The following is a 25,757-nucleotide window of genomic DNA, read 5'->3' on the forward strand; positions in this document are numbered from 1 at the left end:
TTTAAGATGTTAGTTTGTATATGGGGAATGCCTGTGTTTCTGTCCCCTGTTCCAAGGAAACAATTTAATCTTTCAGATTTCTTTGATTTATGTCGGGTGGGAATTTTTCTTTTTTAATCTCCTGAAGACAGCCCCTCGAAATGTCTTCTGTGAGTGCTTGAGCTTCCTGAAGAGGTGGTATTAGGTATTCCTGAAATTCTGTTGAGGAGCAAGAGGAAAACCACTGGAGAGCAGGGCGAGACTGAGTGCAGAGGTAGGGGCTCAGCTGAGGTAGCTGGTGGGACCTGGGAGGGCTGGAGACCCTGGTAGCCTTGACATCACTGCCTCCAGGGGAGTGGCTTCACTGCTCACTGAGCATGCCAGGCGGGGGCATCAGCTCTGCCTACCCGGCCCCAAATTCTCCAATCCCAGAGCTGCAGAGGCCTGTGGGGTGCTGAATGAGGGGCTCAGCAGGGGACACACCGAAGATGAGAGGTCCTCCCGGGGCTCTAGGAAGCAAAGCCTCAGAACTTTTGAGTGATCTTGGGGAGGCAGAGGTGGTTTCAGTCATCATGGAGATTAAATTTCCTGCCAGCCAGTCAGGAGGGAACTCTGAGTTTGATTTAGGTTGGCTTATAATTTAAAAAACAAAACAAAAACAAAACAAAAAAAAAAAAAGGACCTTTTTTTTTTTTTTTTCCCTTTCCTAGCTGGGTTTGGGGAAGAAGAGTCACACTTCCTACTGAGCATTCCTGATTCAGGTCAAAGGAAACACAGTGCAGGTGAGACCCTCCCTCCCTAGTCCCTCAGGCAGCTCAATGATGCTACTCTGGGAAGGAGCTGAGGACAGCCTGGCATTGCAGACTGATTTGGCCAACTGCGGCTTTGTGGCGGTAGGTCCCTGTACATGGTGTGGTGGGCTGTCAGTTTTCTGAAGTCATAAGGCCTTGGCCCCCTTCAGGTTCAACCCCTCTAAGCAGAGCTCCCTGCTTATGACTACTGTGGGTGCACCCCCTGCCTGGAACTCTTTCTTTATGCACCCTCTGTGCCCCCTCTTCCTAGAAAAGGTCTGTGAACTCTCTGCCTATGACCATTGTTCATAGGAATTAGCAAAAAGCATAGAAAAAGCAAAAAGAGAAAACTTGGGAGAAGAAAACCCACAATATCCAGTTGGACCCTCCCACCAAAGCTGGGGCAAATCAGCTTTCCTGTCTCCATTTCCCCACCAAATAAAATGGGAATAACAACTTCTTCTCATCAAAGAAGTGACACACAAGTGGTAGAATACTCTGTGGTTGTGTGCTGCTCTTAAATGCAAGGAAACTTTCCTTCCCCCTTCTCCCTTTAGACTTTTCTTCCCTTGCAGAACTGAACCTGGAACTTCAGAGAGTGGGACCACTTCCTTGCTGTAGAAAGGCCAGAGCTTTGGGCTCTGAGATCCCTGATTCACATGAGAATAAACACAGACTCCATTAAATAAAAAAGGGGGCTTTGGTGCCCCTTAAATCTACCTGTGTACCACAGTGGCAGCAGTAAAGAGACTCTCCAAGCTTTAGCAAGTCATCAGGTCCTTCTGTAAAGTACACCGAATAAGGAGACAGACTACTTGGTTCTGGTGTAGGTATTTCTACTTATTGAAAATTGAAGTTATTTCATTCAACCTCAAGCAATTTTCTCATTTATGGAATAAACCAAGGGGGCAGAATGAAGACTTCCAAATGTAAATCTCAGCTTCCAGCAGTGCAAGGGGAGGTCAACACAGTCCTGAATACCCTCCTGCACCACCTGTCCTTGTGCATGAGTGGGGGAAGGACAAAGATGAGCAGAGCTCTTTCCTGAACTTCCCTTCCTCCTCATGGTCTTTTTGGACCAGCAACTCTTTCAGGCCTCCACTGCCTTCAGCCTGTGGGGCCCATAGTACATAATGGCCACGGAGGAGGTTGGAAGGGCAAGGATGCCCAATTGGCCCCACTCTGCCCTGGCCCACCCGGAAAGCCCCAGTGAGCTCATGTCTGCAGTAACTTCACTGCTCTTAACCAGGATGGTGAGACAAACCTGGAAGCCAGGCACAAGTGAGAAGTGATGGCTGTCTTCTTAGGAATGTACTGCCCAATTAAAATTGTCTCCCAGATGGCTCCAGCAGATGCTGGGACTACTCCCCAGGCCATCCTGGCCACCCTCCAGGTTATGTGGTTCTAAAAGCATTTATCAAGGGCCTACTATGTACCAAGCTGTGTGTTGGGGAGAAAAGAAGCAATAAAAGCCACACTAGAAAGTCCAGTCTATCTGTCCCAAGACACACTTTTGGAAGCAGACTGTTAGAGAGCTTCAGGTTTTGCTAGTGATGCCCCAGACTTCTTTCCAATCTCCAATCAACACCAAGCCCTGCCTCTCCCTGACCACAGGCTCCAAGCCCTTAGACCGTTTCCCTCCCTTTTGAAAGCATCCCCACCCTCCATCTTTTTCTGGGCCCCTCTTCTTTCTCCTCAGCTGATATGAATCAGTGGCTGACTCATTTCTTCTACTCTGGGACAGTCTGTAATCCCTCTGTAATGTCCATCCATAATGCAGATGTTAGGTTTATTGCACCCTGTCCTGGGCAGGGTGTCCAGTAGAGGTCATGAACTGAGGTGACATCCATGCAGTTAAAGAGGATGGGTTCTCAGTAGAGGTCATTTTCCAGGTGAAATACCAGTAGGAGACAAGTCCTCAGACAGGAAAGACTGACTTGGAAGACAGAAGTCTTCCTCTTTCAAAGGGCAAGTACCTTGAGGGCTGAAGTTGGAAGAGGATAGAAACCTAAGTGTGGCCGACATGGCATGTGCTTAAAACAAGCTGTCTTTTTCTATAAGTAGCTCTGTGTCTGTATTTGTTAGGATTACATCCCACTATGAGAAGACACCCCCCAAACAGGTTTGTAATGAGAACCCAGGGCCTGATCATAACTCCAGATGCCATCATGGACTTTTACCCTTCAACCTAGCCTTCCTTAGCACACACTTCCTGCCTCGTGGTTAAAGGTGACTTCCCTATCTCCAACATCAAGTCCAAATTCCAAATAGGAAGATTAAAAGACCAGTTGAGGCTCCATCCCTTTTAAGGAACTTTCCCAAAAGTTCCATACAACTTCTTTCACCTCATTGGCCAAAACAGTGTCACACGGCCACCTCTATCTGCAAAACAGATTGGAAAATGTATCTTTGGTTGAGCATTTGTCCTCCCAACAACATAGATTTGTTTAAGTAAGAAGAAAGGGAGCAATGATTCCTTGTTGCTTCACACTGAAGACTCAGGGCCAGTAGTTGGCAGGTGGCTAGACAGCAGCAGGTGAATGAGGAGAATATGGAAGTAAGAGAAATCAGGTGTCCAGCCTCTCTGTCAATTGCCAAATGGGTCCCTCCTTGACACAATTTCAGAATATCTCCTCTTCCCACATCATCTTTAGTAACTTCAGCTGCCCAATGTGTGCCTCACTTCCTTCTGCTGCAGGCTAAGCTCAGCCTGGAAGCATGTACAACCCCATCAGTTGTAAGTGCTCTCTAGCCTTTTATGTCCATGCCTGTATTGTGTAAGGTTGGGACGGGGAGGTACCCAAGCAGAGTCAATCTACTCCCCAACGCATCCAACTTTCAAAGCTCAGTTCTTGAGTTTGTTCCTGAGAGAAGCAGGCAGGAGTCGCCCTGGAAGCTTCCCCAAGTTGTGCTAGGGGACTCTCCTACTTGCACGCCCTCCTGTCGCACTGTTATCTACAATCCTAGAGTGGGCTGCAGAAGCGTCTCGAGCCTCTACGCGACTGAGGGCAGGTTCTGGGTGTTCGACTTTACACCCTCAACATCTACTAAGCCCCTGTGCAACGCGAATGGCTTTGGTCACCGGTGGCGCCTTCCTCCTCCCGCAGCAGAGGTGCCCAGTTGCAAAAACTTAAGGCTTTCCCAGTGTTTCTGGGAGCAGCGAAGCACCGACCTCTCCATGGACCAGGCGCTCCACCAGCCTCCAGGGTCACCCTCCTCTTCGGCTCTCTGCTGCCGTCTACCGGCGAGAAGGAGCGCGACAGCTGCACGGTGGAAGGGAAGTCCTCACGCTTCGAGAGCGCAGGCGCGAGCGCACGCCGTCGTCCCCGCGCGCCCACTAGCCGTTCTGCGCCTGCGCACCGACTGCCCGCAGCTCTAAGGACCTAAGAGGCAGGTATAAACCCGCTGGAGCGATTAGGTGGCTGAGGGAGAGCCCGGGAAGGAGCTGCCGGGAGTTCGAGCCCTGCAGGTTAGGGGACGCTGGCGTTCGCTCCGCCTAGGCGACTTTGATGAGATCGAAACATCGCTTTTGCAGGGGGCGTGACCTGAGCCCGCCCCTTGGGGTTGGGAGTGGAGGAGGATGGGGTTCGCTAAGGCCTGTTATTAATTTGGTTCGCTTGTTTGTTCAGGAAGGTTTTCTCGAGAAAGACACAGTCTGCAAATAGTGGAGAGGAAAGGGCGAACTGGACCAGGTGGCTGGGGCGAGTCCCAGGATGGTGAGGGGCTGGGTAGGTTGGCAAAAGGCAGGCCCCATGGCCCCCTCTGTATATAGAGGGGAGAGTGCCACAAAGTGAGTGTCCGGGTAGAAATTGTGCAGTTGGATTCACACTCAGGATGGCAACCTCTAATCTGTGTGTGTGTGTGTTCACTTTTCTTATAGAAAGAAGCAGCGTCTTCTGTCGTGGCTCAGTGTGGACGCTAACATGCACTTATTTGCCTCTTTTCATCTAGGACATGACACACGTGGCACATCACGGCCATGGGGTCTCAACAGTCTGCCTTTACACACCCTTCCTCCTGCAAGCGAAAGAAAGAAGATGACAGGGAGGCCTTGTTGACTGATCTAGAGCAGGAAGAAGCCATTGCTCAGTTCCCATATGTGGAGTTCACAGGGAGAGATAGCATCACCTGTCTCACGTGCCAAGGAACAGGCTATATCCCAACAGGTGAGAATATGGTGATCAGGGAAGAACTGATTCCCGGTTAAGGCAGAGGTTTGCTCCAACAGCTTTTCTCTTATGCAACAATATTTTTGTAGTCCTTGACTGATTTTGAAGCCAGCTCAGCTGACGTGATACACTTGGGGCAGATTCTGCAATTTCTCTTTGTCTGCTTATATTTGAAACCCTTTGTTTTCTTCACATCCACTCTTTTATCCCCACCCCCACCGTGGTTTTGAATATTCTTCTTCCTATGTTGTGGGGTTGTTTGGTACATTTCTTTATTGCTCTTGCTCATAAGGACTGGCACAGCTTTGTGGGTGGGCCATCTTGGAAGCTTCTTTATAAAGAAGCAGATAGTGAAGCCCAAGGTCAGCAAAATGTATCAGGTGAGGAGAAACAAACATATGTTAAGGAAAGGAGCCTGGGCTAGGTTCAGGATTATCTATTATTTAGTAAGCCCTCAGAGAGTCTTAAGAGTTTAGGTGGAGACTCACAAAGTTTAGAGCTTAAAAAACATTTACTCTAAACCTTCATATTAAAGGTGAGTAAACAGTTGCTTTGAGAGGTTGATGACTGCCAAGTTGGCCTAGCAGTAAAACCAGAATAAGATCCCAGGTTTCTCAACTTCATGTCACTGACCTCGCACTACTTTCAGGTGTTTTGTTATTTCTCACATTCTCTATAAATTTACTTTTTTTTTTTGTTCATTAGACCTAAAATGTAAAACTATACTTTTTAAATGTCTAATCCCAGGAAAGTATTTGCCATGGCAGGCTGCAGTGAAGTGCGAAGAAAAGTACTGCCAAGTAGATGGGATTTACAAAATACACGCTTCATTCTTTTCCAGAGCAAGTCAATGAATTGGTGGCTTTGATCCCACATAGTGATCAGAGATTGCGCCCTCAAAGAACGTGAGTTAATTGCCTGTCACCTGTTAATACCCACTCCTGTTGCTATTCCTTTTTATATGTAAGAGTGCAAGTTAATTCTATGAAAACTACATCTGTTCTTATAAATGCCCATTTCTTTTATTACTCTTTGCCCAAGAAAGGTATTTCTGGCCCCATCACTATCTGGGAAAAGGAACTTGAAGCTAGAAATGTTTTAAGGGCCGAGTGAAGGGATGAGATTGGAAGGAATTGGAGAAGTAGGGTGTCCTGAGAGTGGGGAAATGTCTCTGTCCACACAGCTCCTCTCTTTGGCTTCTCTTAACAGTGCCCAAACAGGTTTTAAAAGGCTTCTTCTGCTCCACCCCTTCTGCCTGGTTTGTTGTTCCTGGCTTTGTATTCTCCTTTCATTCTCCCCTTTGCTTCCCCTTTTGTATTGAACCTTGGTCCGTTGCACCATGATCTGACTACCTGTCGGGCATGTGTCATATCATTGCAGTAAGCAGTATGTCCTTCTGTCGGTCCTGCTCTGTCTCCTGGCATCTGGCTTGGTGGTTTTCTTCCTGTTTCCACATTCAGTCCTCGTGGGTGATGATGGCATCAAAGTGGTGAAAGTCACATTTAATAAACGGGACTCACTTGTAATTCTCGCTATCACGGTAAGACCTGGAGTTTCACTTCCTGGGTTGTGCACCTGCTAGTCTTGGACCAGGACACTTACACTTGTTTCCTCACTTGCCCTGATGCAGGCCACCCTGAAAATCAGAAACTCCAACTTCTACCCTGTGGCAGTTACTAGACTGTCCAGCCAGGTTCAGTACATGAACACAGTGGTTGGCACATATGTGACCACTAACGTGTCCCTCATTCCACCACGGAGCGAGCAACTGGTAAGCTGTGTTTTAGGGGTCCCTGTCCCGCAGTGTAGGAGGAGTGTCCCGCAGTGTAAGTGCTGCAGGGATACACAGCTGCTTTCCTTTCCTTCTGGTTTCCATGTGTAGGCACCAATTGATGAGGAAGACCTAATCGGCTCTGTAATTATGAACAGTTGTGGAGAAGGAGGAAGAAAATAGCTAGCATTTAAGAATTTGGGGAGCAAAAGAATTTATAAAAGAAAGACTCACCACACATCAAAAAGAGGTGGCATTATAGTCTGAAGTCCTTTGGCCTCTCAGAAGGGAAGAGGTCAGAGTAGTTATTAGAGGTTCATAAACTATATTAGGGTCAGTCTTGGGGGCATATTTTGTATGTGATGGAACAGTATCCAGGGTCTGTGGGTTTCTAATAATAGTGCTGTCCTGTGTCAAGCCTACTTGGCCACAGACTGACTCCAGTTTCTTTTTTTCAGGTGAATTTTACAGTGAAGGCTGAAATGGGAGGACCATTTTCTTATGTGTAGTAAGGACAACACTTTTTTTGTGTGCTCTTTACCAGAGGAAAGGAATTCAGAGTGGTGCTCAGTTGTCTGGGGACTAACCCTGCCTTAAGTCCCAACCTTTGGCCTGTAGGCTCCCTAGCTTTGGCTGTATTAAGGTTTATTTGGAAGAGATATCATTTTATATGTGATTAAAATGCTGGAATTTCTCAGAGATCATTAACCCACTAAAAACATTACCAAGCTCCAGCATTTTCAAAAAAACAAAAAAGGGTCACAATGTGAAAAGATGGGAATGACCCTTGCTGGGGGCTCAGAACTGGTGGGCCTTAGCAGCGTTGGGTCAGAAGGGTGGGTGTTGGGAGTCACCCCACATAATTTTGTACCCTTCTACTGATTCTTCTTCTTCTTTTTTTTTTTTTTTTTTTTTTTTTTTTCTGTTTTAAATCAAACTGCCTGTCTCTGTATTTGCTGCTTGGTAGCTTCTTCTGTACATTACCTGATATCCTGGTGCACAACATAGTGACCTTCATGCGGTATGTCCCTTGCTTCCCTACCCTGATGTCTTGAACTGTTGGACCCTGTGAGCTTACTGCCCTTGCTCAGAGGCACATAGCCAAAAAGATCCCAAAGCTCCTTGGTGTTCTCTAGATGTGGCGTCCAGATCCCCTGCATAAGTCACCAGGTTCACAACAAAGAGTTGAACATTGTCATTTTCTCTATGAAATGGGATCTAGTTTAACTAAGTACACTTGATCCCTTTAGAATCCTAATGAGACCAGTAAAGAAAGAAAAGCTTTCTCAAGGTGTAAGTATTAGGTATTTGACTAGACTTACTCCCTAACCACACAAATTACCATGTGTCATGTAACTTCAGAATTATTCATGGACCCATGACTGTCAAATTTGCAGGTAACGGGTTCTACTACGACATTTGAAATGTGAGGATAGAGCAAGCGTTCTCAGGATGGCACTGGTGATATTTTGGGCCAGAAACCATTTTTTTGTAGGCAACTGTCCTCTTCATTGTAGGATGTTTAACAGCATTCCTGATCTCTACCTACTAGCTTGGGGTAGCAGTCCCTCTATCCTTGGTTGGAACAACCCACAATGTCTCCAGTGTTGCCAGTCTTATGGGGTAAAATCATCCCTGGTTAAGAACCATTTATTTAGAAGATTACCTCATGACATAAGAGTATAGAAGGATCCTCTGACCTCCTGGTTATATAATGATGAAGATATGTGCCTGGAGCCCGTGGGTATTGTTGCCTGAATTTGCAAGAAACTTTGGGCAATTTTCCTTGCTTATTTCATTTCTTCTTGGTTTTCTTTTTCCTAGAACTTCAGTGAAAATTTTATATATTGGTCACATGACCCAGAGCTCCTTGGAGACACATCACTATGTGGATTGTGGAGCAAATTCCACTGCTGTTTAGCATCTGCTCTCAGTTCTCCAATGGCAGTACCTATAGAAGAGAGCCCAGCATCTGTTCCCAGAGCCTGAATTCCATACTGATCCCAGGTGGTATAAGAAGAAGAAGAATTGTTTCTCTTAGTCCACAGCAAACACCCTCCTGCAACCTCCTCCCTGTAGCACCATGTATGTTTCTCAGAACCAGCAGAATATTGCCCAGTGCCTAGCCTGTGCCCAGCAAATAGTTGGCCCTCAATAAAGGCTTGAAGAATTCAATTCAAATCTTTTTAACTGTTCTTGAGGCATTATAAGCTGAAATCATACCATGGTTCTGGTTATCAAATCACAGAGTGGCATGAAGATAGGACTGTTAGTGCATCTGCAGATGTATCGGTGCCTCATCTGCACAGAAGTAGCATCAGGGGGACCCCTGGAATACCTGAAAGAAGACAGCACGGAACCACTCAATGTGTGCATTTGTTTGATCTGTTCCCAAATGCCTAGAAGCTCTTAAAAGAAAGATTTTCTTTTCCTGTAGGAAGTCACTTGTTTCTACCAAAAGTCTATGTGGGGCTTGGTTTACCCTTCGTCCATTGGCTGGAACATGGATTGAGGGTTTGATAGAAAAATAAACTGCTTTTGATTCTTCTGTGTCTCTGATTGCCTAGACAACCCTGAGGGAACCATAGAATAGTAAGTGGATCAGTACAGGGTCCACTGTGGAAAGGACAGAAAAGGAGCCCAGACATCTTGCTGCCCTCATAAGCGCTGTCACAGCAAGCAGCCTCACTTCATTTGCCTCTCCAGGCAACTGGCTGCCCTATTACTTTTCAGAATAAAGCATACAGTACCCTCTGGAGGTTGGAAAAGGCAGGGCAGAGATGCCTGAGGAGTAACTCCCCGATCACCCCCAATGTGACTTTTGTCCTTAATAAGGGAAACCGGTTTGAAGTTGGAAGTTTCTTCAACTGTCTGTGCCCTCTCAACCACCAGAGGATGGGCTGCAGCCACAAATTTGCAGAGGATCAAGCACCTTAAGGCTAAATTTAATGACTGTTGGCTGACATTGAGTACCATCAAAGATTGAACGCAGGAGTTTCGGTGTTAACGGTGTGATGTAAAGAGTGTACAAAGTGGTGGTAGTGAGAGATCTTGGTGAAGGAATAGCACTACTGAAAAAGTTGCCCTAGTCAGAACATGCCCTGAACTCCTGAAGATGTTCACTCTTCTGTATTTTTAGTTTTTCCGTTTTCCATATAGCCTCTGTAGTGTATTTTCTTTGTGATTTTGAAAAAACTACTCATGTCAGTTTTGAGTCATTTTTTTTTTTTTTTTTGTGACTGGGAAACATTTCTTGCTTCTTGATATTAACTTAAAATCCAGTTAATATTTAAGTGAGAACAGTTAAATTCTCTAAACATAGCAATAAGTCTGGTTTTGATGCTACAAATTCTCATACCTACTTATATTCTTAGCATCCCAAACTGTACTTTGGGATGCTCTGCATAATTTTATCATGGTGCCTGTCAATTCTTGAGCAAATGCCTAAATTTTTCTCTCAGCCATCCCAAATTAGAAAGGGGAAGTTGTTGGCTCAGGTATCATTACCATCACCATTGTTTCCAGTGGATTGAAATTTGCAAAGAACGTTTCTTAGAGATGAGGCTTGTTAGAGATCACTTCTCTATAGCTTCTGCTTCGCCTGTACCATATCACCTGGTTGAAGAGCTGCTACCTATAGAAATCTCCATTTATTTGTAGGTTATTCATTCCAAAAAAAGGCATTGAGTGGGCTGGGGTTGTGGCTCAGTGGTATGGTGCTTACCTAGCACGTGTGAGACACTGAGTTTGATTCTCAGCACCACATGAAAATAAAGGTCCACTGGCAACCAAAAAAAAAATTAAAAAAAGCATCAAGCTCCCGTTGTATGCCAAAGATTGCAGTTTCTGATGGATTTTTTTTGAGTGATGTAGCTAGAAGTCTACACAAGCCTTTCATCTTCACCAGGCCCCATCTAGACCACAATTTATCTCCAGTAACTATTCTGTAGCCCTGGTTACCCCACAGCAAGACCCTATGATTTCTGGGTCAACTATCCTTGGGATTATAGCCCAAAGTATGGACAATTACTAAAATAATCAGCTGGGCCTGGTGGTGCACACCTGTAATCCCAGTGATTTGAGAGGCTAAAGCAGGAGGCTCTAAAGCAGAGGCTGGTTTGGGGCCAGCCTGAGAAACTCAAAAAATAAAAAATAAAAAGGGATAGAGATGAAACTCAGTGACAGTACCACTGTGTTCAATCCCCAGTGCTGGGAGGGTGGGGTGAAATTGGCCTATTTGTTAAAAACTGCATGAATCAATACGGTCCCAGATGTGTCCCCCACCCCAACTGCTGAGCAGAATAATTCTTTATAAGTAAAATTTGTCATCACTGTGTTAGCATTCCCGTAAGATTCTGTGCTCCTCCACTTGTTTAGAAGTGGACATAATTTCAGAAGGTCGTTCCATGATTTATTCAGGATTCAAAGGACTTCAGAGTAAGTCTTAGCTGGAACTCAGGCATTGGCTCCTAGTTCAAAGGCTTTTATGCCAGACACTTTCACAGAGAGGAGAAGGCTCAAGACAGGAAAAGTAACCTGACTCAGCCCTCATAATCAGTGAGCCTGCTCTGTCCCGCTTGCTCAGGAACTCACCTGACAGGTTATTCTTTCTGTAGAGTCCTACCTTTCCTGGAGCATCGGGGATCTGGGGAGTAGCAATGATTTCAGTTACTTGTTTACTTACACCTTGCCCTGTGGGGAGAGCAACAGTCCATCATACAGCACTGCATCCCTGCCCTGGTGGGGCTTGCATTTCAACTTGACGGTGGATGCCCACATATGCAGGGCATTCTGTTCCATGTCCTTGAGTCCTCGGGCTGAGTCTCTCTTTCTTTGTAGAGCAGCTGTTATTATTTCCAGGTTTTACTAGGTACCTAGGAAGTGATTGGGTTGTGAGGAGTCAGCTGGAGACCCTGGGACTTCTTTTGCAAGGGTCTAAGCTGGAGGTCACAATCTATTGAACTACTTTATTAAGAATAGGAAGCTCTGCTGCTGTTGCCATGAGTGAAGTGAGCAAGGAAGCCATGTGGGCTCCAGTTGGATTGACAGGTTAGAACTGAACTCAACTCTACCTATTATCTAAAGAAATTTTTCCTAAATATCCACATACCTCACCTGCTTTTCTTGCCCTCACTAGCTCTCTTGATCAGTGGAAGGGTTACTTGTACTTATGAGATGATAACTATTCTGTATTTTTAATTAACATGTTGTAATTTTACTTTATTTTTTTCCATGAGCTAAACCTGGTAAGGCACACTTCATTCAACTAAGTGTACATCATAAGTTGGGTATTGATACCAACAAATCCAACTTAATTTTAGTATTTCTTTAATAGAAAAGTTGTCAACTTAATCTAGAGGAAGTGGGCAGGGATGGGAGAAGGAGGCAGAGAAAGCTTTGCTTCTCTGGTTTATTAGCTGTGCCAGATCTTTTAAAATTGGTTTTATAAAAATCATCCCAGTGACTTGGACGCTGAGGCAGGAGGATCACGAGTTCAAGGCTAACCTGGGCAACTTAGTGAGACCCTGTCTGAAAAATAAAAAAAAAATAAATAAATAAAAAGTAAATATAAGGGTAGGGGATGTAGCTCAGCAGTAGAGTTCCCTTGGGTACCGCAGAAAAAAAAAAGAGAAATTGTCATGGATTCTGACTGGTTTCCTATCTGCTACCCACTTCACACACCACCACCCATGGGGCCCTCTAGTGGAGAAGGGAACAACTTGCTCACTTCTACACTACCCAAGGCACTGGAAAGCAAGGGGCACCAGGTAGTAGAGAGAAAGGGGAGGCTGTCCATTCTTAAGTCTGGTATTCAGGGGAGATGAGTGGAAGCTTTAAGTGCCAACCCAAGAAGTGAAGAATGGGGGCCAGAAGAGGGGTGGGAAAGGGAAACGGGGAGGGGCAGGAGGGATGGAGGTTAATAACCCACCTCTATCTGACCTAAGATTCTTAGTGAAAGATGCAAATAAATATCCTGGTTGCGAATGGGCACTTATCAGGGTCCCCTCTAGTCCTCCTGCCCTCCTGCCTGCTTTTTCACCCCACCTTCTCTCCCACCCAGCAGGATATGGCCCACACCTGACCTTGCCCTCTAAGTTCATGGTGCGCCATGCCTCTTGCTGAACAGCTGTGTTCAGTGGTTACTCTGGAGAGCAAGGCAATCCCTTGGAGACGTCTCTCTTCCCCAACTGTCATGTTATGGTTTGACACTGGGTCCCTCAAAGTTCCCAATGTTTAAGTCTTGGTCCCCAGAGTGATGCTGCTAGGAGGTGGTGGAAACTTGGAGAGGAGGGGCCTCATGGGAGATCCTCAGGTCACTGGGGGTGTGCTCTCAGGAGGGATTGTGGGCCCAGTATCTTCCTCTCACTCTGCTTCCTGGCTCATGATGTGAGAACTTGCTCTGAGACACATTCCTGCCATGATGTGCTGCCCTCACCTGAGGCCCAGACCAATAGGACTGCCTGATCTCGGATTTGAACCTCCAGAACTGAAAGCTAAAATAAGCCTCACTTATTTCACAAATAGCTTGTGTCTGGTGTTTTCATTGTAGTAACACAAAGCTGACAAATAGACTTAGTCTCTGGTCCTGGTTTACCCCTGGGTTCCACACAGTGCAAAGTTTACAAAGAGCTCCAATCTTGCTCTCCATTGAAAAGTCAACAGAAGGCAGCCCCAGGGCCACATCTTGATGCATACAGAATCAAGGACTAATGGAGAACATACTAAAGAACAAAGCACAAGGCAATGTTTACTTTCCAATAATTTTTTGTTTTTAATATCAATTGATGTTTTAAAAAATACAGAGGTGTTTGACACAGAATAGCACCATTGTGTAGGACACACACAGTTCCTGCGCCCAGCACCTGCAGCGGGTCTTCTTGCCTGGGCTGGGGGCAGTCACTCAGGGGGCATTTGACTCACACCAGTTAGTTTCCTGTCTCTGCTTTGACCCAAAGGTCTTACAGGAAGACAATAAATAAATAGAATGCCGAGATTTTATTTTGCAGTCTGCCCAGTTCAGGTCTCTTAGAGAGGGGAGGTCAGTCCAAACTGTGAGAGGGTGGGATGAATGGACATCAGGTCAGGTCAGCCATTCAGTGCAGAATCCTAGAGTGACTGGGATTGGAAAGTACTTGGGTCCTTTGGGTTTGCAATGGATTGTGTTGTTTCTGGGTTCGGGTTTTTACAAGAAGCAGACAGGCCCTATGTCCACACCAAATTCTTGCTCAGGCCCTCCTATGTCCATGGGTGCAATGTCAATGATGGGGAGGCGTGAAGTCTTCTGTGACCGGTACTCGATGACAGTCTTGCCCCACTTACCAGTGTGTTTCTAGGGGGAAAGAAAGGAGATGCTATTTAGTCCATGCTTTTGTAATCCAGTGATAACTTCCCAGGAACCCACAGCTGAACGACTACCATGTGAAACATACGAGGCTGCCTAGACCTCTTCTTTTTTGCAGGGTACTGGGAATTGCACTTAGGGGCACTCAGCCACTAAGCCACATCCCCAGCCCTAGTTTGTATTTTATTTAGAGACAGGGTCTCACAGAATTGCTTAGTGCCTCAGTTTTGCTGAGGCTGGCTTTGAACTCATGATCCTCCTGCCTCAGCCTCCAGAGCCACTGGGATTACAGGCCTGTGCCACCGTGCCTGGCCCTAGACCTCTTCTTGTCTTGCTCAAGTCCTCTCTGCTTCAACTCCTGTCCTTAGCAGCAGAGTTCTCCTCCACCCTCCTGTCCTATCCTTCCTTCCCCATACCATAGTGGATTCCCCACCTGTGATCCCCTCTTTACTTTCTCTTGTAGGGATGTCCATACACATTACATGAGCACTTCTGCAGAAGTCACTGAGTGTGCCAGGTATGGTCTTATTTGTCCAAGACAGAGAGTTGACAAGCTGATAGAACAATATGTACCTTTCCCTCACCTGTCACTCAACTTGTCTTCTCAATACAACCACTCAAACTCACATTTCTGATGATCTGTCACTTTAGGACTAGGACACGGTTATAGGCCAACCCTCCCTCCCACACAGGTGACTTCCAGGCTCTGGGCAGCTCATCTCTCTGGCAGCTCCAGTCAGCCCCACTCACCGTGCAGCCATCCTTCAGGGCAGTGTATGTGAACCTGCTGTTGCCCTCAGCCCGGATCTCCACATCATTGGAGCCCTGGATGAGCAAGGCCTTCTTGAGGTTGCCAGCTGCTTCATCCAGGTAGGCAATGCTGTTCTTGCAGTGGTAGGTGATATTCTGGGAGCCCTCAGTTGACAGCAGGCGTAGGAAAGTCATCTGGACATTGGCTGTGTTGGGAGCCAGGTTGTCATCTCCATAGCTGAACTGAGGGCAGAAAGCCAGGGTATGAGGCCTGGGAGGTGGCATTTACTGGGATCAGGGGCTTCAGAGGTGGCAACTATTCAGGAATCAGAGGAACTGATGGGGATGTTGGGTGGTGGGGAGTTGAGAGGACATGTCTGCTTCCAGGGAATGGAGCAAGCTTAGAGGATCTGTTTTCAACTCCACATGGGAAAAATACTCTTCCTCCTCTCTCTTTCCCCTCAAGCCCAGAGAAAAACTAGTGAATGTGGGGAAGGTGCAAAAACATCCAGGGAAAAAGAAAGGCTGAGGAGCCAGCTTGGGCCTAGAGCACCCAGATACTTACATGGAAGCCACCACTGATGGTTTCTCCAAACCAGATGTGCTTCTTCTCCTTGCTCTTGCTGCTCCACCAGTTCTTCTTGGGCACATTTGCTGGGTTGGGGTAGACACAGGTCTCTCCCGTCTCCATGTTGCAGAAAACCTTCATGGCGTCCAAGGTGCAGCCCTGGTTGGGGTCAATCCAGTAGTCTCCTACAGGAGAAGAGGCAGCACCCCATCAGGCTCAGCAGACTCATACTCAAAAACCCAGGAGGGCCAGACTGCCTGGGAAGGAGAGAGGGCCTACAGGGAAATCAGGGTTTAGGGAAAAGCTTGTGTGTGACCTAAAGAGAGGGGAGACAGAAGAGCATGTGAGCAAGAAGATCTGGATGGGCATCTAGCACTAAAAAAGGACACCAGCATGAAGGTCAAGACCAGAGCAGGATGGAATCCACCCTGAAGTCACTTCTGCCATGGCAGGCCAGGTGCTAGGGATACAGCTTCTCTGCTGTGAAATGGGAGAGCAACCATCTGCCAGAACCTTCCAGGCCCTGTACCAAAGGGTTTCTCTGCCTTGCCACTGAAGGAGGGCATGCCCAGTGGGGTGGCTCTTCACTCTCTGGGGCAGGAAACCCTGTCCTCCAGGCTCACCGCTCTTCCATTCAGGGTGGCAGAGTTTCAGGTCCCGGCAGGTGCGAGCAGGGTTCTTGCGGGAGCCCTCCGGGCTACGGATGCTCTCAATCTGGTTGTTGAGGGATTTGAGCGTGGCATCCACCTCAGCGTCATGCTGTCTCAGGGTACCAGCTGCCTCGTCAGCACGCATGTACTCCAGGGGGCTAGGGCCCTTCTCTCTCGGGCCTATGCCCGCAAAGGCAGACATGTCGATGCCAGGGCCAGGGGGACCTGGAGGGCCAGGGGGTCCAGGATTTCCAGGAGGACCCTGCAGTAGGGAACAGAGAGATCAGTCAGGAACCATGGGAGGAGCTTTGTGTCTGATCCCATCTGTGAGAGTAGACTAGGGCATCCTCTTCCCAGTCCCATGGCAGGAGTAAGGGCAGAAGTAGGGTCAAGAAAATCATAGCATCTTCTCCATTTCTTCCTTAGCCCCTCTCTTTTGTTTCCCAGCACCAACCCTTGGTTCCCTGAGCCCCTCAGGAGACCCCAGGATAAAGGATGACTTCACCACTAGCTACAGGTTAATGCCCCAAAAGAGACTTTGAGCTGGGGACACCTCAGACCATAGGAAAGGACTCAGGACACTTACAGCAGGACCAGTTTCGCCTGAGCGTCCACGGGGACCAGGAGGCCCAATGGGACCAGGGATTCCATTAGCACCATCTTTGCCAGAAGGACCAACAGGACCAGGTGGACCCTACAGGCCAGGAGAGAAAAGAAGTAATGAGAAAGGAATGGACCTCACAGGGAAGGCTGAGGGGCAGCTGTAGCTAGTTAGGAGGTCGTCATGATGGCACCAGCTATTCAGCCCCCAGTTCTTCATATTGCTCAGCTGTGGCACCCTAAATTGGCCTCTATTTGGTCAAGGACCAGTAGATCAGCTCCATGGCTCCCTATCCTCCTTAACTCCTGTTTATAAAACCCTGATACCTAAGCATCTGTCTGACAGCTGTGAGCTGTTCTTGTGATCATCATGTGGCCACAAGTGTTTTTGTAGCCATAGTGATGCCAGGCTGGTCCTGCCTCCCTCAGGGTACATCCTGAGTAAGGACCCCTGAGCCCAAGGTTCCATGACCAACAATTAGAAACCCTGGTCACTACACTGACCCACCCCTCCAGAAAGGCTCTGTCCATCCCCCAACTCCATCTCACTTACTCTAGGGCCAGAAGGACCAGCAGGACCAGAAGCACCTTGGTCTCCAGAAGGACCCTGTGTGGAAGGAAGTGGCAAAGGGCAAAGGTCAGTGCACACACACACACACACACACACACACACCCTACTTTGGGAGTTGGGAGCAGGTATGTGTCCCACCCCATTCCCTTTCTACCTCATCAGTCACCCTGAGTTTGTCCAGGGAGTTTCTGAGGGTGACCCCAAGCTATCAAAGCAGGAAGGGAAGCCCTGTGAGGCCGTGGGCAGCCCTCTGCAGACAGTGACACTCACAGGAGGGCCAGGCAGACCCTGCAGGCCAGTGAAGCCACGGTGTCCCTTCACTCCCCTCTCTCCAGGCTCTCCAGATTCTCCTTTGTCACCTCGGGGACCTTGAGGGCCCTAGGAACAATATAGACAGACATGGATTGGGTCAGGTCAGGGTTAGCAGAGCCCTGTGTTTGTTCCACCTAAGTCAAGAAGTCCCAAGAACAACAGAGTCCCCGCCGTCTTCCAGGCCCACCCTATCAAGGACCCACCGCAGGAGGCTCCAGTACTCACTGGGATTCCCCGGGCTCCGGCAGGTCCTGAAGGTCCCATGGGGCCTTGTGCACCCTGTGAAGACAGAGTGAGAGCAGAGTCAAGGAAAAGCCCTCCTCCACATTTTCCCCTGGGCTGGGCAGCAAAGCTGCTGTCCCCATGGTCTAGAGACCCCTGGATACAGGGAGTTCCTCCAGCCCTGTAGCTTGTGGGAGGGCCATCATGGAAACTCTCCCTGATCACTCAGCCACAATGACCACCACCAGCTTCTGCTGAATGAAGGATACTCACAGCTTCTCCTCTGTCTCCCTGCTTGCCAGTTGGGCCAGCTGGGCCAGGAGATCCAGGGGGACCAGGGGCTCCAGGAGCACCCACGGCACCAGTCTCACCACGATCACCCTGTCAGGAAAGAGGACTCAGACTCAGAGAAGAACATTCCTGAAGAGGAAGGACAGAAGCTCCTTCCAGATTGAGACAAAGTTGATTCCAACTTGCCACCCAGGCTGACCTATTAGGCTGAGTCAATGTCCTCTCCATCCCAGCACAAACAGAAGATACCAGATACTCACCTTGACTCCAGCTGCACCATCTCTTCCAGGTGGACCATCAGCACCTGGGCTTCCCTGGGCAAAGGAAACAAGAATGCACTTAGAACTCTGTCTGCCATCTCCCTTTGGCCCTCTCGTCTTCCCCTTTCCTGCTTGCCTATCTCATGGTCTCTGTGCTATTCCCCCACCCACCACATGCACACACACATCTGCACCATACTCTTGGGCCTATCAGCCTATCCTGACAGCCCCTTCTCCAGGGCCCCAGGACTTGGCTGGGGTAGCACAGAGATGCACTGGACCCCTCTCTCTGGTCAGAACCACCCCAGGGGGATTCGCCACTCACCTCTCGTCCGGGTTCACCTGCAGGACCAGTCAGGCCAGGAGGCCCCACAGGACCAGGAGGACCTCGATCTCCAGATGCACCAGGCGCACCTTGCTTGCCAGGCTCACCCTGTGGGGACAAAGACCATGAGTGTACATGCCAAGTGTCCCTGCCCAGGGCCCACCACTCATTTTAGGAGATAGGCATGACTCAGGGACAATTCTGAGGGTGCCGAGTGGGATAACATTTTTTCAGAGGCCAAGCCACCCACTACCCCAAGCTTAAAAGCCTCAGGCCTGAGCCAGGTGGGGCCCAGCTAGGCTGGAGGGAAGAGCATCTCTCACTCACCGATGGGCCAGGCAGGCCAGGGAATCCTCTCTCACCACGCTGTCCAGGCAGACCAACAATGCCCCTCTGACCAGCCAGACCCTGGGGACCTGGAGGACCATCGGCACCCTGAGAGGAGAGGTAGGAAATGAGAACAGATGCAGTGGCTCCACCTGACCATGGTTTTTCCTGCCCTCCTGGTTCTGTTCTCTGTGAAGTTCCTCTTCTCTCATCCCCACAGTCTCTGCTCCCTCCTACCCTTGTGAGGGGAGTTCAGGAGCTTCTTACACTCCTGTGCTCAGGGACCTTGGCACAGGCCTGGTGAGGGACTTACAGAAGGACCATCATCTCCGGGCTCTCCCTTCTCGCCAGGGGGTCCTGCAGGACCTTGGAGGCCAGGATCACCAGCTCTGCCAGGGGCACCACTGTCTCCTCGAGCACCTTTGGGACCATCTTTTCCAGCAGGACCAGGGGGACCAGGGGGTCCAGGGTTGCCCTAGGAGGAGCAAATGCAGAAAGTGAGAATTCGCCTCAACCTTCTCATCCAGGCTTCCAAACCACTGTCGCCTCAGAGAGAGCAGCTCGTTTGAGGGACTTCCATATCCCCTCCTGCCATACACACTAAGGGAAGCTTAACACCTCTTGTCTGCCTCTTTGTTCTCCTCTCCTCTGTGAGAGCTCTGGACAGCCAGCACAGGTTCCACCAGCCCACCGTGCTTTTTCTCATCCCCACGTTATCCCTCCTGCTTTGTCCCTCATTCTCGATTCCCCATTCCTAAAGGCACAGCCCCAACCTTGCTCCTTGAGCCCCATGCCTTCTGCTTGCCCCAGCCCCACTTCTCCTGCACTTGGCATTGGTGAACTGCATAACATTTCCCTGTAACCACTCTCTCACTGCAGCCCCCCAAGTGTCAGATCTGGAATCTGCTGGCTTCCTTATAAAGCATGGAGCCAGGTGCACAGAACTTGCTCAAGAAATGTATCCATGTTGAAGACAGTCATGCCAGCCTTTCTACCCACTGAACCAGCTATTCAAGGGGTAAACCCAAGTCAGTGCAGAAGATGTATGGTCCCAACCCTGCTCCCAGCTCTCCAGGGGGATGGACCCTCATGATCAATGAGCTCCATCTCAGAGGAAATGGGAGCCAGCCTGGAGCTCTCTTGACCCAGACAATTCCACCCCTGCCTGGGCCTCCTGTGCCAGGAGTAGGTAGACACCAGCCAGGAGTGACACTCACATTGGAGCCTGGGGGTCCAACACGGCCAGCAGCCCCAGGGAATCCAGTGGCTCCCTATGTGAGGAGAGAAGAGGAGAGAGGAAAGTCCCTGAATATCTCAGTCCTCAGGAGGGTCAAGAGTCGAACTGGCAGGGTGGATAGGGGGTGTCTCAGAAATGGGAGTGGGCAAAGGGTGAAGGGTCACAAACATCAAGAAGGGATTAGAGGGGGAAAGGGCCCCACTGGGCCTGGCCATGGAATCAGGTATGTGTGGCTCCTTGGTCTCTTGCCTACGAGGGCCATTTGGTGCTTCAGTGAGCCTAGGGCGCCCTCTCTCCCACCTGACTGGGGGATGGACTTAGGCTGTGGCATAAGCAGTACTGAGAAAGGAGCAGGTGGAGACTCTTGAACACCACCTACCCCAGGAGCCTAGGGTCTAGCCTTCTTTGTGAGGTAGGGGTTGAGGGGCCTCACTCACCGGGGGACCTTGGGCACCGCGGGCTCCTTTAGGACCAGTCACTCCAGTAGGACCCTGAGAAGGAAAGAGGGAAACAATCAGGCCCAGTGGACTGGGGAGAATGGTAGGCTTCTTTCTGAGTCCCAACAGCAGACTCCTGCGAGCTAGGTTTTCAAAGCACAGCTTCCTGCCAATATGATCCCATCCTGGAGAAGCTGTCACAGGCAGGCCTGTCCACCCCACCAACAGGAGACTCTAGAAGTCCTCCAGGCACCTCCCAGGAAGCCCTTCCTGCCCTGTCATCCCTCTCCCCAAGAGATCAGCTGCTTTGTCCTGGCTGTCTGTGGTCAGTGGAGATACAGTCTGTACTTTGTGCAGGTCCTCCAAGACCCCGACCCAAATATTCACAGACCACACCCCAGACAATTGAAAATCCCTTCCACTGACTGACAGGCTCCTAGCCATTCTCTGCCTGTCCAGTCTACCAGGTCCTTTCCTCTTGTACCCAGCAACCCTGCTTCTCAGAGGCAATTCTTAGGGAGCTCAGTTTTACCCACCTGAGGCCCAGGAGCTCCAGAGGGTCCCTGAGGACCAGGGGCACCAGCATCACCTTTCTGTCCAGCCTCTCCTTGCTCACCCTTGGCACCTGGTTGGCCGTCAGCACCCTGGAATAGGAGAAGTGGGTGAATAAGGGAAGGGCAAGCCAAACCCTTGAGGTTCTGCCGAAAGGGCCAGAGACTCTGGGAGTACGTGTGTGTGCGTGTGTGTGTGTGTGTAGTTGTGTGTCCACTCTGAACCTGAAAATAGGGTCTAAGACAGGACTGCTATAGTCACAAGGAAGTGTGAAAGGAGAGAAGGAGAGAGAACATTTCCCTCTTCCGTAATTTCTATGCTTCTCTCCCTCCCCAACAGTCTAAAAGATGCTATCAGGTACTGGATGTGTAACTGGCCTGCATGCAGTGGGGTGAGAGTGGGTTGAACAGAGATTCTCACAGGAGGTCCAGCGAATCCAGCAGGTCCAGGGGGCCCAGTCTCTCCGCGTTCACCCTGTGAAAAGAGCAGGCCCAGGGAAGGTCAGTACCCCCTGCTTGCCCGCTTCTATTCCCTCCTGAGAGCCCAGAGTTCTCTGCCTAGTTCAACCCAAGTTCATATCCAGTCACCCTCAGAGAGAAGGCATCTGAAAGTTGTCTGATCTTAAACTAAGGGACCAAGGGCAGAAAGTCTTTCTTGGTCAAAGGATATGTTGACTCAAAGGCCCTGAGCCCTTACCACATCCTGTGCCCACATGACTTCTCCCTTCCCTTCCCATCTCTCCTCCCACTCCTAGACCCAAAGGACAAGGAGCTGGGGCTAAACAGCCTTCAGGGTGAGGTGGAGGGACTGAGCTGGGCTCCTGGCTCCTGGAGGCTGCAGGCCCAGCTCAGAGAGGCAGATACTCACCGGGGCACCTCTAGCACCAGCACTTCCTGCAGGGCCAGGAGGGCCAACTTCTCCCTGTGGAGGAAGCCAAGAATGAGGAGGTGGGGAACCAAAGTGGGGGCCCTCTGAGAGCCAAGTGCATCCAGGAGGCCCTGATGATGGAAAGGGGACTCGGGGCCCTAGTATACTCCAGCCTATTTTCTCCTCGTGATCTCGGGCACCCCTACAGCCTCTTCAGGGCCTTCACTGAGGCAACTTCTACCCTCAGTCCAGCTGTTCCACCTCACAGGGTACACAGCTAATGGCTTCCCTGCTGAGAGGACCCCACCCTTCACTCCAGGAGTCCCAGTGGCAGAGGGGTGATGGTTGGTGAGTAGGAGGAGACACAGCTTCTCTGGCAGGAGAAGAGAAGGTGGTTTTCTGGGAGAGGGAAGGCAGAATGAGGGTGGCCAGCCATGACTCACCTTCTCGCCATTCGCACCCGCAGGGCCAGGGGGCCCAATGGGACCAGTCAGACCCTGGGAGAGAGAAGGCAAAGGTTAGGCAGGCAGGGAGAGTAGGGCCAGACACATGGGGGCCCACTCCAGTGGGCCTTGGTTGTATCCTGTCCAAGGTCCCCAGAGTTCCCATCCACTGTCTGGCAGATAAGTCTCTGTGAGTTCTCAATCCCAGCTTCTTCCCTCCTCTGATGCCAGAGACTCGTGAGGTCCCCTGTATCTGTCCCACCCAATTTCCAAGTCCTGCAACAAGCATTCACTTACTCGTCCACCGTCCTTTCCAGGGGCTCCCTCAGGGCCTTTCTCACCAACATCACCCTGGGGGAAGAGAAAACCAGCGGCCTCAGAGGGGCGCTCCAGGACTCCTTGGCTATCTTAGTCCCGCCCTGACTAGAGCTCCAGGGCTCAGTTCCTGCCCAAGAGGGTTTTGTTGTGGTCTCAGGGTGTATGACAAGAAGTAACAGGACTAAGATGAAGAGATGGGGAGAGGGTGGCACTAAAAGGCAGTTTTGGAAGTGGGGTCTCCAAGTTCCTCAAGAAGAAGGAACCAAGACTCTCATCCAGAGGGGATGGAGGATGAGTATGAGGGGCAGGAATGTGGCAAAGCCATGACTCTGGGGAGAGGTACTTCAGACCTGGTACTTACCCTGTCTCCCTTGGGTCCAGCAATACCAGCTGCTCCCCTCTCACCGGGCATTCCTTGCAGACCTGGAGGGCCCTGAGCCCCAGGGGGGCCAGCTGGGCCAGATGCACCCTAGGTGGAAGGCAAGAGGAGTCTATGGTGGGTAGCACCTCTCCAGGGCCTCAGTGTGTAGCCTGGGAACCAGTGTCCCAAAGTCCTCTTTCCTTCCCTTCCTCCTGCCCAGATCTCCCTTCCAGTTCCATCTTCCACTCGCCTCTGCCACTCTGCATTCCCTCTGAGCAGCTCACCTTCCTCTCCACCCTCAGTGGGACCTCCCCAGGCTCCCAGAAGACCCCTACAGGAACCAGTCTGACTTACTTTGGGACCATCAGTGCCAGGAGTTCCAGGAAGGCCACGGGCACCCTGGAGGCCCTGGGCACCAGGAGAGCCACGTTCACCTGGGAAACCTCGTTCACCCTGGGAGAAAGACAAGATGCCATCAGGCAAGAGAGGTGGGAAGGAGGTCAGGGAGAAGCAGGGAGGCAGAAAGGGAATTAGGACCTCCCTTCTGGGAAGTGTTGGCAGAACTTCACAGAAAGGGTAGGCCTAAGAAGGCCCAGTAATGGCCAACAGGACACTCACCCTGGGACCAACAAGGCCAGGGGCTCCAGCTTCACCAGGAACACCCTAGAGAACAAAGAAGCATGTGAAAGAGCGAAGGCAGCATGATCCAGAGCCCACTGGGGACAGCCCTCTATGGGAACTCAGAATGCATCATCTGTGAAGAGCTGGGACGTGGGTCTGGGACATTCTTAGTTCTCATGGGCTACTCAGGTCCTCTCACCCATGTCTCTTGCACATTAGCACAGGTTGCAGGCTCAGAGAGCTCCATACTCACCTGGTCACCTGGTTTTCCACCTTCACCTGGGGGACCAGGAGGGCCAGGAAGTCCCTAGAAGTCAAAGTGACAGGGTTAGCAAATAGTGAGTTTTCTGCCTCAGTCCTCCAGGGAGGCATGACACTGGGCAGACCCAAAGGAAGAAGCAACAAGAACCAGGGTATCAAAGCTGTGTTCCCTCGCACCCCATGACAGGGGTAGGCCCTCTACCCATGGTGCCTGCTGCTGCCCCAGATAATCCTAGGTGTGGGAAGGAACTGGACAGCCACCTACCTGGAACCCAGATGGCCCAGGAGCACCCTGTTCGCCTCGTTCACCAGCAGGTCCCTGAAGAGGGAAAGAAAAGGTAGGTTGAGCTAGTGCTCCTGAGAACCAAGAGCCACAGCTAGCAAGGTCCTGGGGTGGTCAGCAGCGTGGGCAGACCAATGCCTTCCTGCACTGTCTAGTCGATGTGTGCACGTATGCCTCACTCCCACCAACTACCTATACTTCCCTGCACCACGATGGGGTCCATACTTCCTCCTGGGACACCTCATCTCAGCTGATGGGTCTGGTATCCTGGTTTAACTCAAATCTGCATCTGTCAGCTCCGTTAGTGAATGAGCCTGAGGTTCCCTGTTCCACCCTACAAGCCCCTGCCCACGAGGTCACTGGGAGAGGCTGGCAGGTACTTACAGCGGGGCCAGGAGGTCCTGCAGCACCTGTCTCACCATCTTTCCCAGGAAGACCCTAGAGGGCAGAGAAAAAGGTGATGTAATGACTCACACTTTCCTTCAGTTCCACAGTTCCCCCCAGGAATGGGCAGATGTACTTTTTGACCCATGGTTTCCAGACCTTCATGATTTTCCAGTTGAACTCATTTCCACCTCTTCCTGTCCCTCCTTCACTGGCCCCCATCTTTTCTTTGCTGTCTCTTCATGGAAGCCTTCCCCATTTCCCCAGCCTGCTGACCTGCAGCAAGCCATGATCCCAAAAGGCCCAGCCCAGCATGGGCTCAGCCACAGAAATCAATTCTTGCTACCCAGGGATCCCAAGATCACACCTAAGGGAGCTACCCTTAAACCAGCAGGTGCTCAACCAACATGAAGCCATAGGCAGTGGGGCAGGTTACTTACTCTTAGACCAGGAGCACCAGGCAGTCCCTTCTCGCCAGCTTTGCCAGGCTCACCCTGGAGAAAAAAGAGAGCAGGATCATGACATGGAGGGTTATAGAGAGAGAGTGGCCAGAGGAGTAGGTAAATCTGGCTGGAGAGAATGGGATTTGGAGCCATATTCTGATGGATGAAAGAGGATAAAGCCAAATATCAGCCCTTCCCTGTATTCAGAGGCAGCTGTGCCACTGGGCACTGCCCTAGAGCACAACAGCATGTCCATGATATCCTGAGGCCTAAGGGGCCCTGGGCATCCCCCAGATCACACATTCTCCTGTAGGACATGGAGGCCAGAACTGCTCATGGCACAGAGATCCACTCATCACTTCCCTGAGTTAGCTCTGTTCAGGTTCCAGCCCTTTTTCCAAGGGGCAAGGAGGGAGATAGCACCACATGGAAGGAAATGGAAGAGCAAATTATTACTTACATTGGCACCTTTGGGGCCGGGGAAACCCATGACCCCAGGCTGTCCACGAGCCCCCTGAGGACCTGGAGGTCCAGGACGACCATCTTCACCAGGGGCTCCCTGAAAGAGAAGATGCCAGTCTCAGAACATAGGCCTTCTGACCACATCCATCCATCAATATCT

At 50.1% G+C, this 25,757-nt stretch overlaps 2 protein-coding genes across 3 annotated transcripts in view; one reads left to right on the top strand and one right to left on the bottom strand.

Moving 5' to 3' along the window:
• Positions 1-4,107: 4,107 nt before the first annotated feature.
• Positions 4,108-9,255, top strand: TMEM106C (transmembrane protein 106C). Of its 2 annotated transcripts, none has more exons than XM_079143038.1 (8): positions 4,108-4,239; positions 4,722-4,936; positions 5,781-5,844; positions 6,320-6,479; positions 6,570-6,710; positions 7,169-7,218; positions 7,678-7,731; positions 8,535-9,255. In XM_079143038.1, the coding sequence occupies exons 2-8, from the start codon at positions 4,750-4,752 to the stop codon at positions 8,629-8,631; spliced, it is 753 nt and encodes a 250-aa protein (XP_078999164.1). In that variant the 5' UTR covers positions 4,108-4,239; positions 4,722-4,749; the 3' UTR covers positions 8,632-9,255. The 2 variants fall into 2 exon arrangements, with proteins under 2 accessions (XP_078999164.1, XP_078999165.1); XM_079143039.1 differs by having other exon boundaries at positions 4,143-4,164.
• Positions 9,256-13,483: 4,228 nt separating this feature from the next.
• Positions 13,484-25,757, bottom strand: part of COL2A1 (collagen type II alpha 1 chain) — a 30,723-nt gene continuing 18,449 nt past the window's right edge. The window contains exons 27-54 of the mRNA XM_079141715.1: positions 25,596-25,694; positions 25,133-25,186; positions 24,693-24,746; positions 24,291-24,344; positions 24,018-24,071; positions 23,762-23,806; positions 23,498-23,596; positions 23,144-23,251; positions 22,762-22,815; positions 22,465-22,518; positions 22,022-22,075; positions 21,575-21,628; positions 21,139-21,246; positions 20,603-20,656; positions 20,146-20,199; positions 19,242-19,403; positions 18,929-19,036; positions 18,602-18,709; positions 18,277-18,330; positions 17,999-18,106; positions 17,729-17,782; positions 17,462-17,569; positions 17,174-17,227; positions 16,607-16,714; positions 15,994-16,282; positions 15,368-15,555; positions 14,803-15,045; positions 13,484-14,040 (exon numbers count right to left, since the gene is read on the bottom strand). Of these exons, the coding sequence (XP_078997841.1) occupies positions 13,894-14,040; positions 14,803-15,045; positions 15,368-15,555; positions 15,994-16,282; positions 16,607-16,714; positions 17,174-17,227; positions 17,462-17,569; positions 17,729-17,782; positions 17,999-18,106; positions 18,277-18,330; positions 18,602-18,709; positions 18,929-19,036; positions 19,242-19,403; positions 20,146-20,199; positions 20,603-20,656; positions 21,139-21,246; positions 21,575-21,628; positions 22,022-22,075; positions 22,465-22,518; positions 22,762-22,815; positions 23,144-23,251; positions 23,498-23,596; positions 23,762-23,806; positions 24,018-24,071; positions 24,291-24,344; positions 24,693-24,746; positions 25,133-25,186; positions 25,596-25,694 (2,730 nt within the window). The 3' untranslated portion in view covers positions 13,484-13,893. The remainder of the gene's footprint in view (positions 14,041-14,802; positions 15,046-15,367; positions 15,556-15,993; positions 16,283-16,606; positions 16,715-17,173; positions 17,228-17,461; positions 17,570-17,728; positions 17,783-17,998; positions 18,107-18,276; positions 18,331-18,601; positions 18,710-18,928; positions 19,037-19,241; positions 19,404-20,145; positions 20,200-20,602; positions 20,657-21,138; positions 21,247-21,574; positions 21,629-22,021; positions 22,076-22,464; positions 22,519-22,761; positions 22,816-23,143; positions 23,252-23,497; positions 23,597-23,761; positions 23,807-24,017; positions 24,072-24,290; positions 24,345-24,692; positions 24,747-25,132; positions 25,187-25,595; positions 25,695-25,757) is intronic.

The sequence above is a fragment of the Sciurus vulgaris genome (assembly GCF_902686455.1).
Source record: "Sciurus vulgaris genome assembly, chromosome: 5".
In the NCBI taxonomy this organism is placed as follows: domain Eukaryota; kingdom Metazoa; phylum Chordata; class Mammalia; order Rodentia; family Sciuridae; genus Sciurus; species Sciurus vulgaris.

What these genes read in the sequence shown, in the direction of transcription:
- TMEM106C (XM_079143038.1), top strand. Translation starts at nt 4,750, where the DNA reads ATGGGGTCTCAACAGTCTGCCTTTACACACCCTTCCTCCTGCAAGCGA. An exon ending in AGATTGCGCCCTCAAAGAAC is followed by an intron (nt 5,845 to 6,319) that starts GTGAGTTAATTG and finishes ATATCATTGCAG; the next exon opens with TAAGCAGTATGTCCTTCTGT. An exon ending in TTGTAATTCTCGCTATCACG is followed by an intron (nt 6,480 to 6,569) that starts GTAAGACCTGGA and finishes GCCCTGATGCAG; the next exon opens with GCCACCCTGAAAATCAGAAA.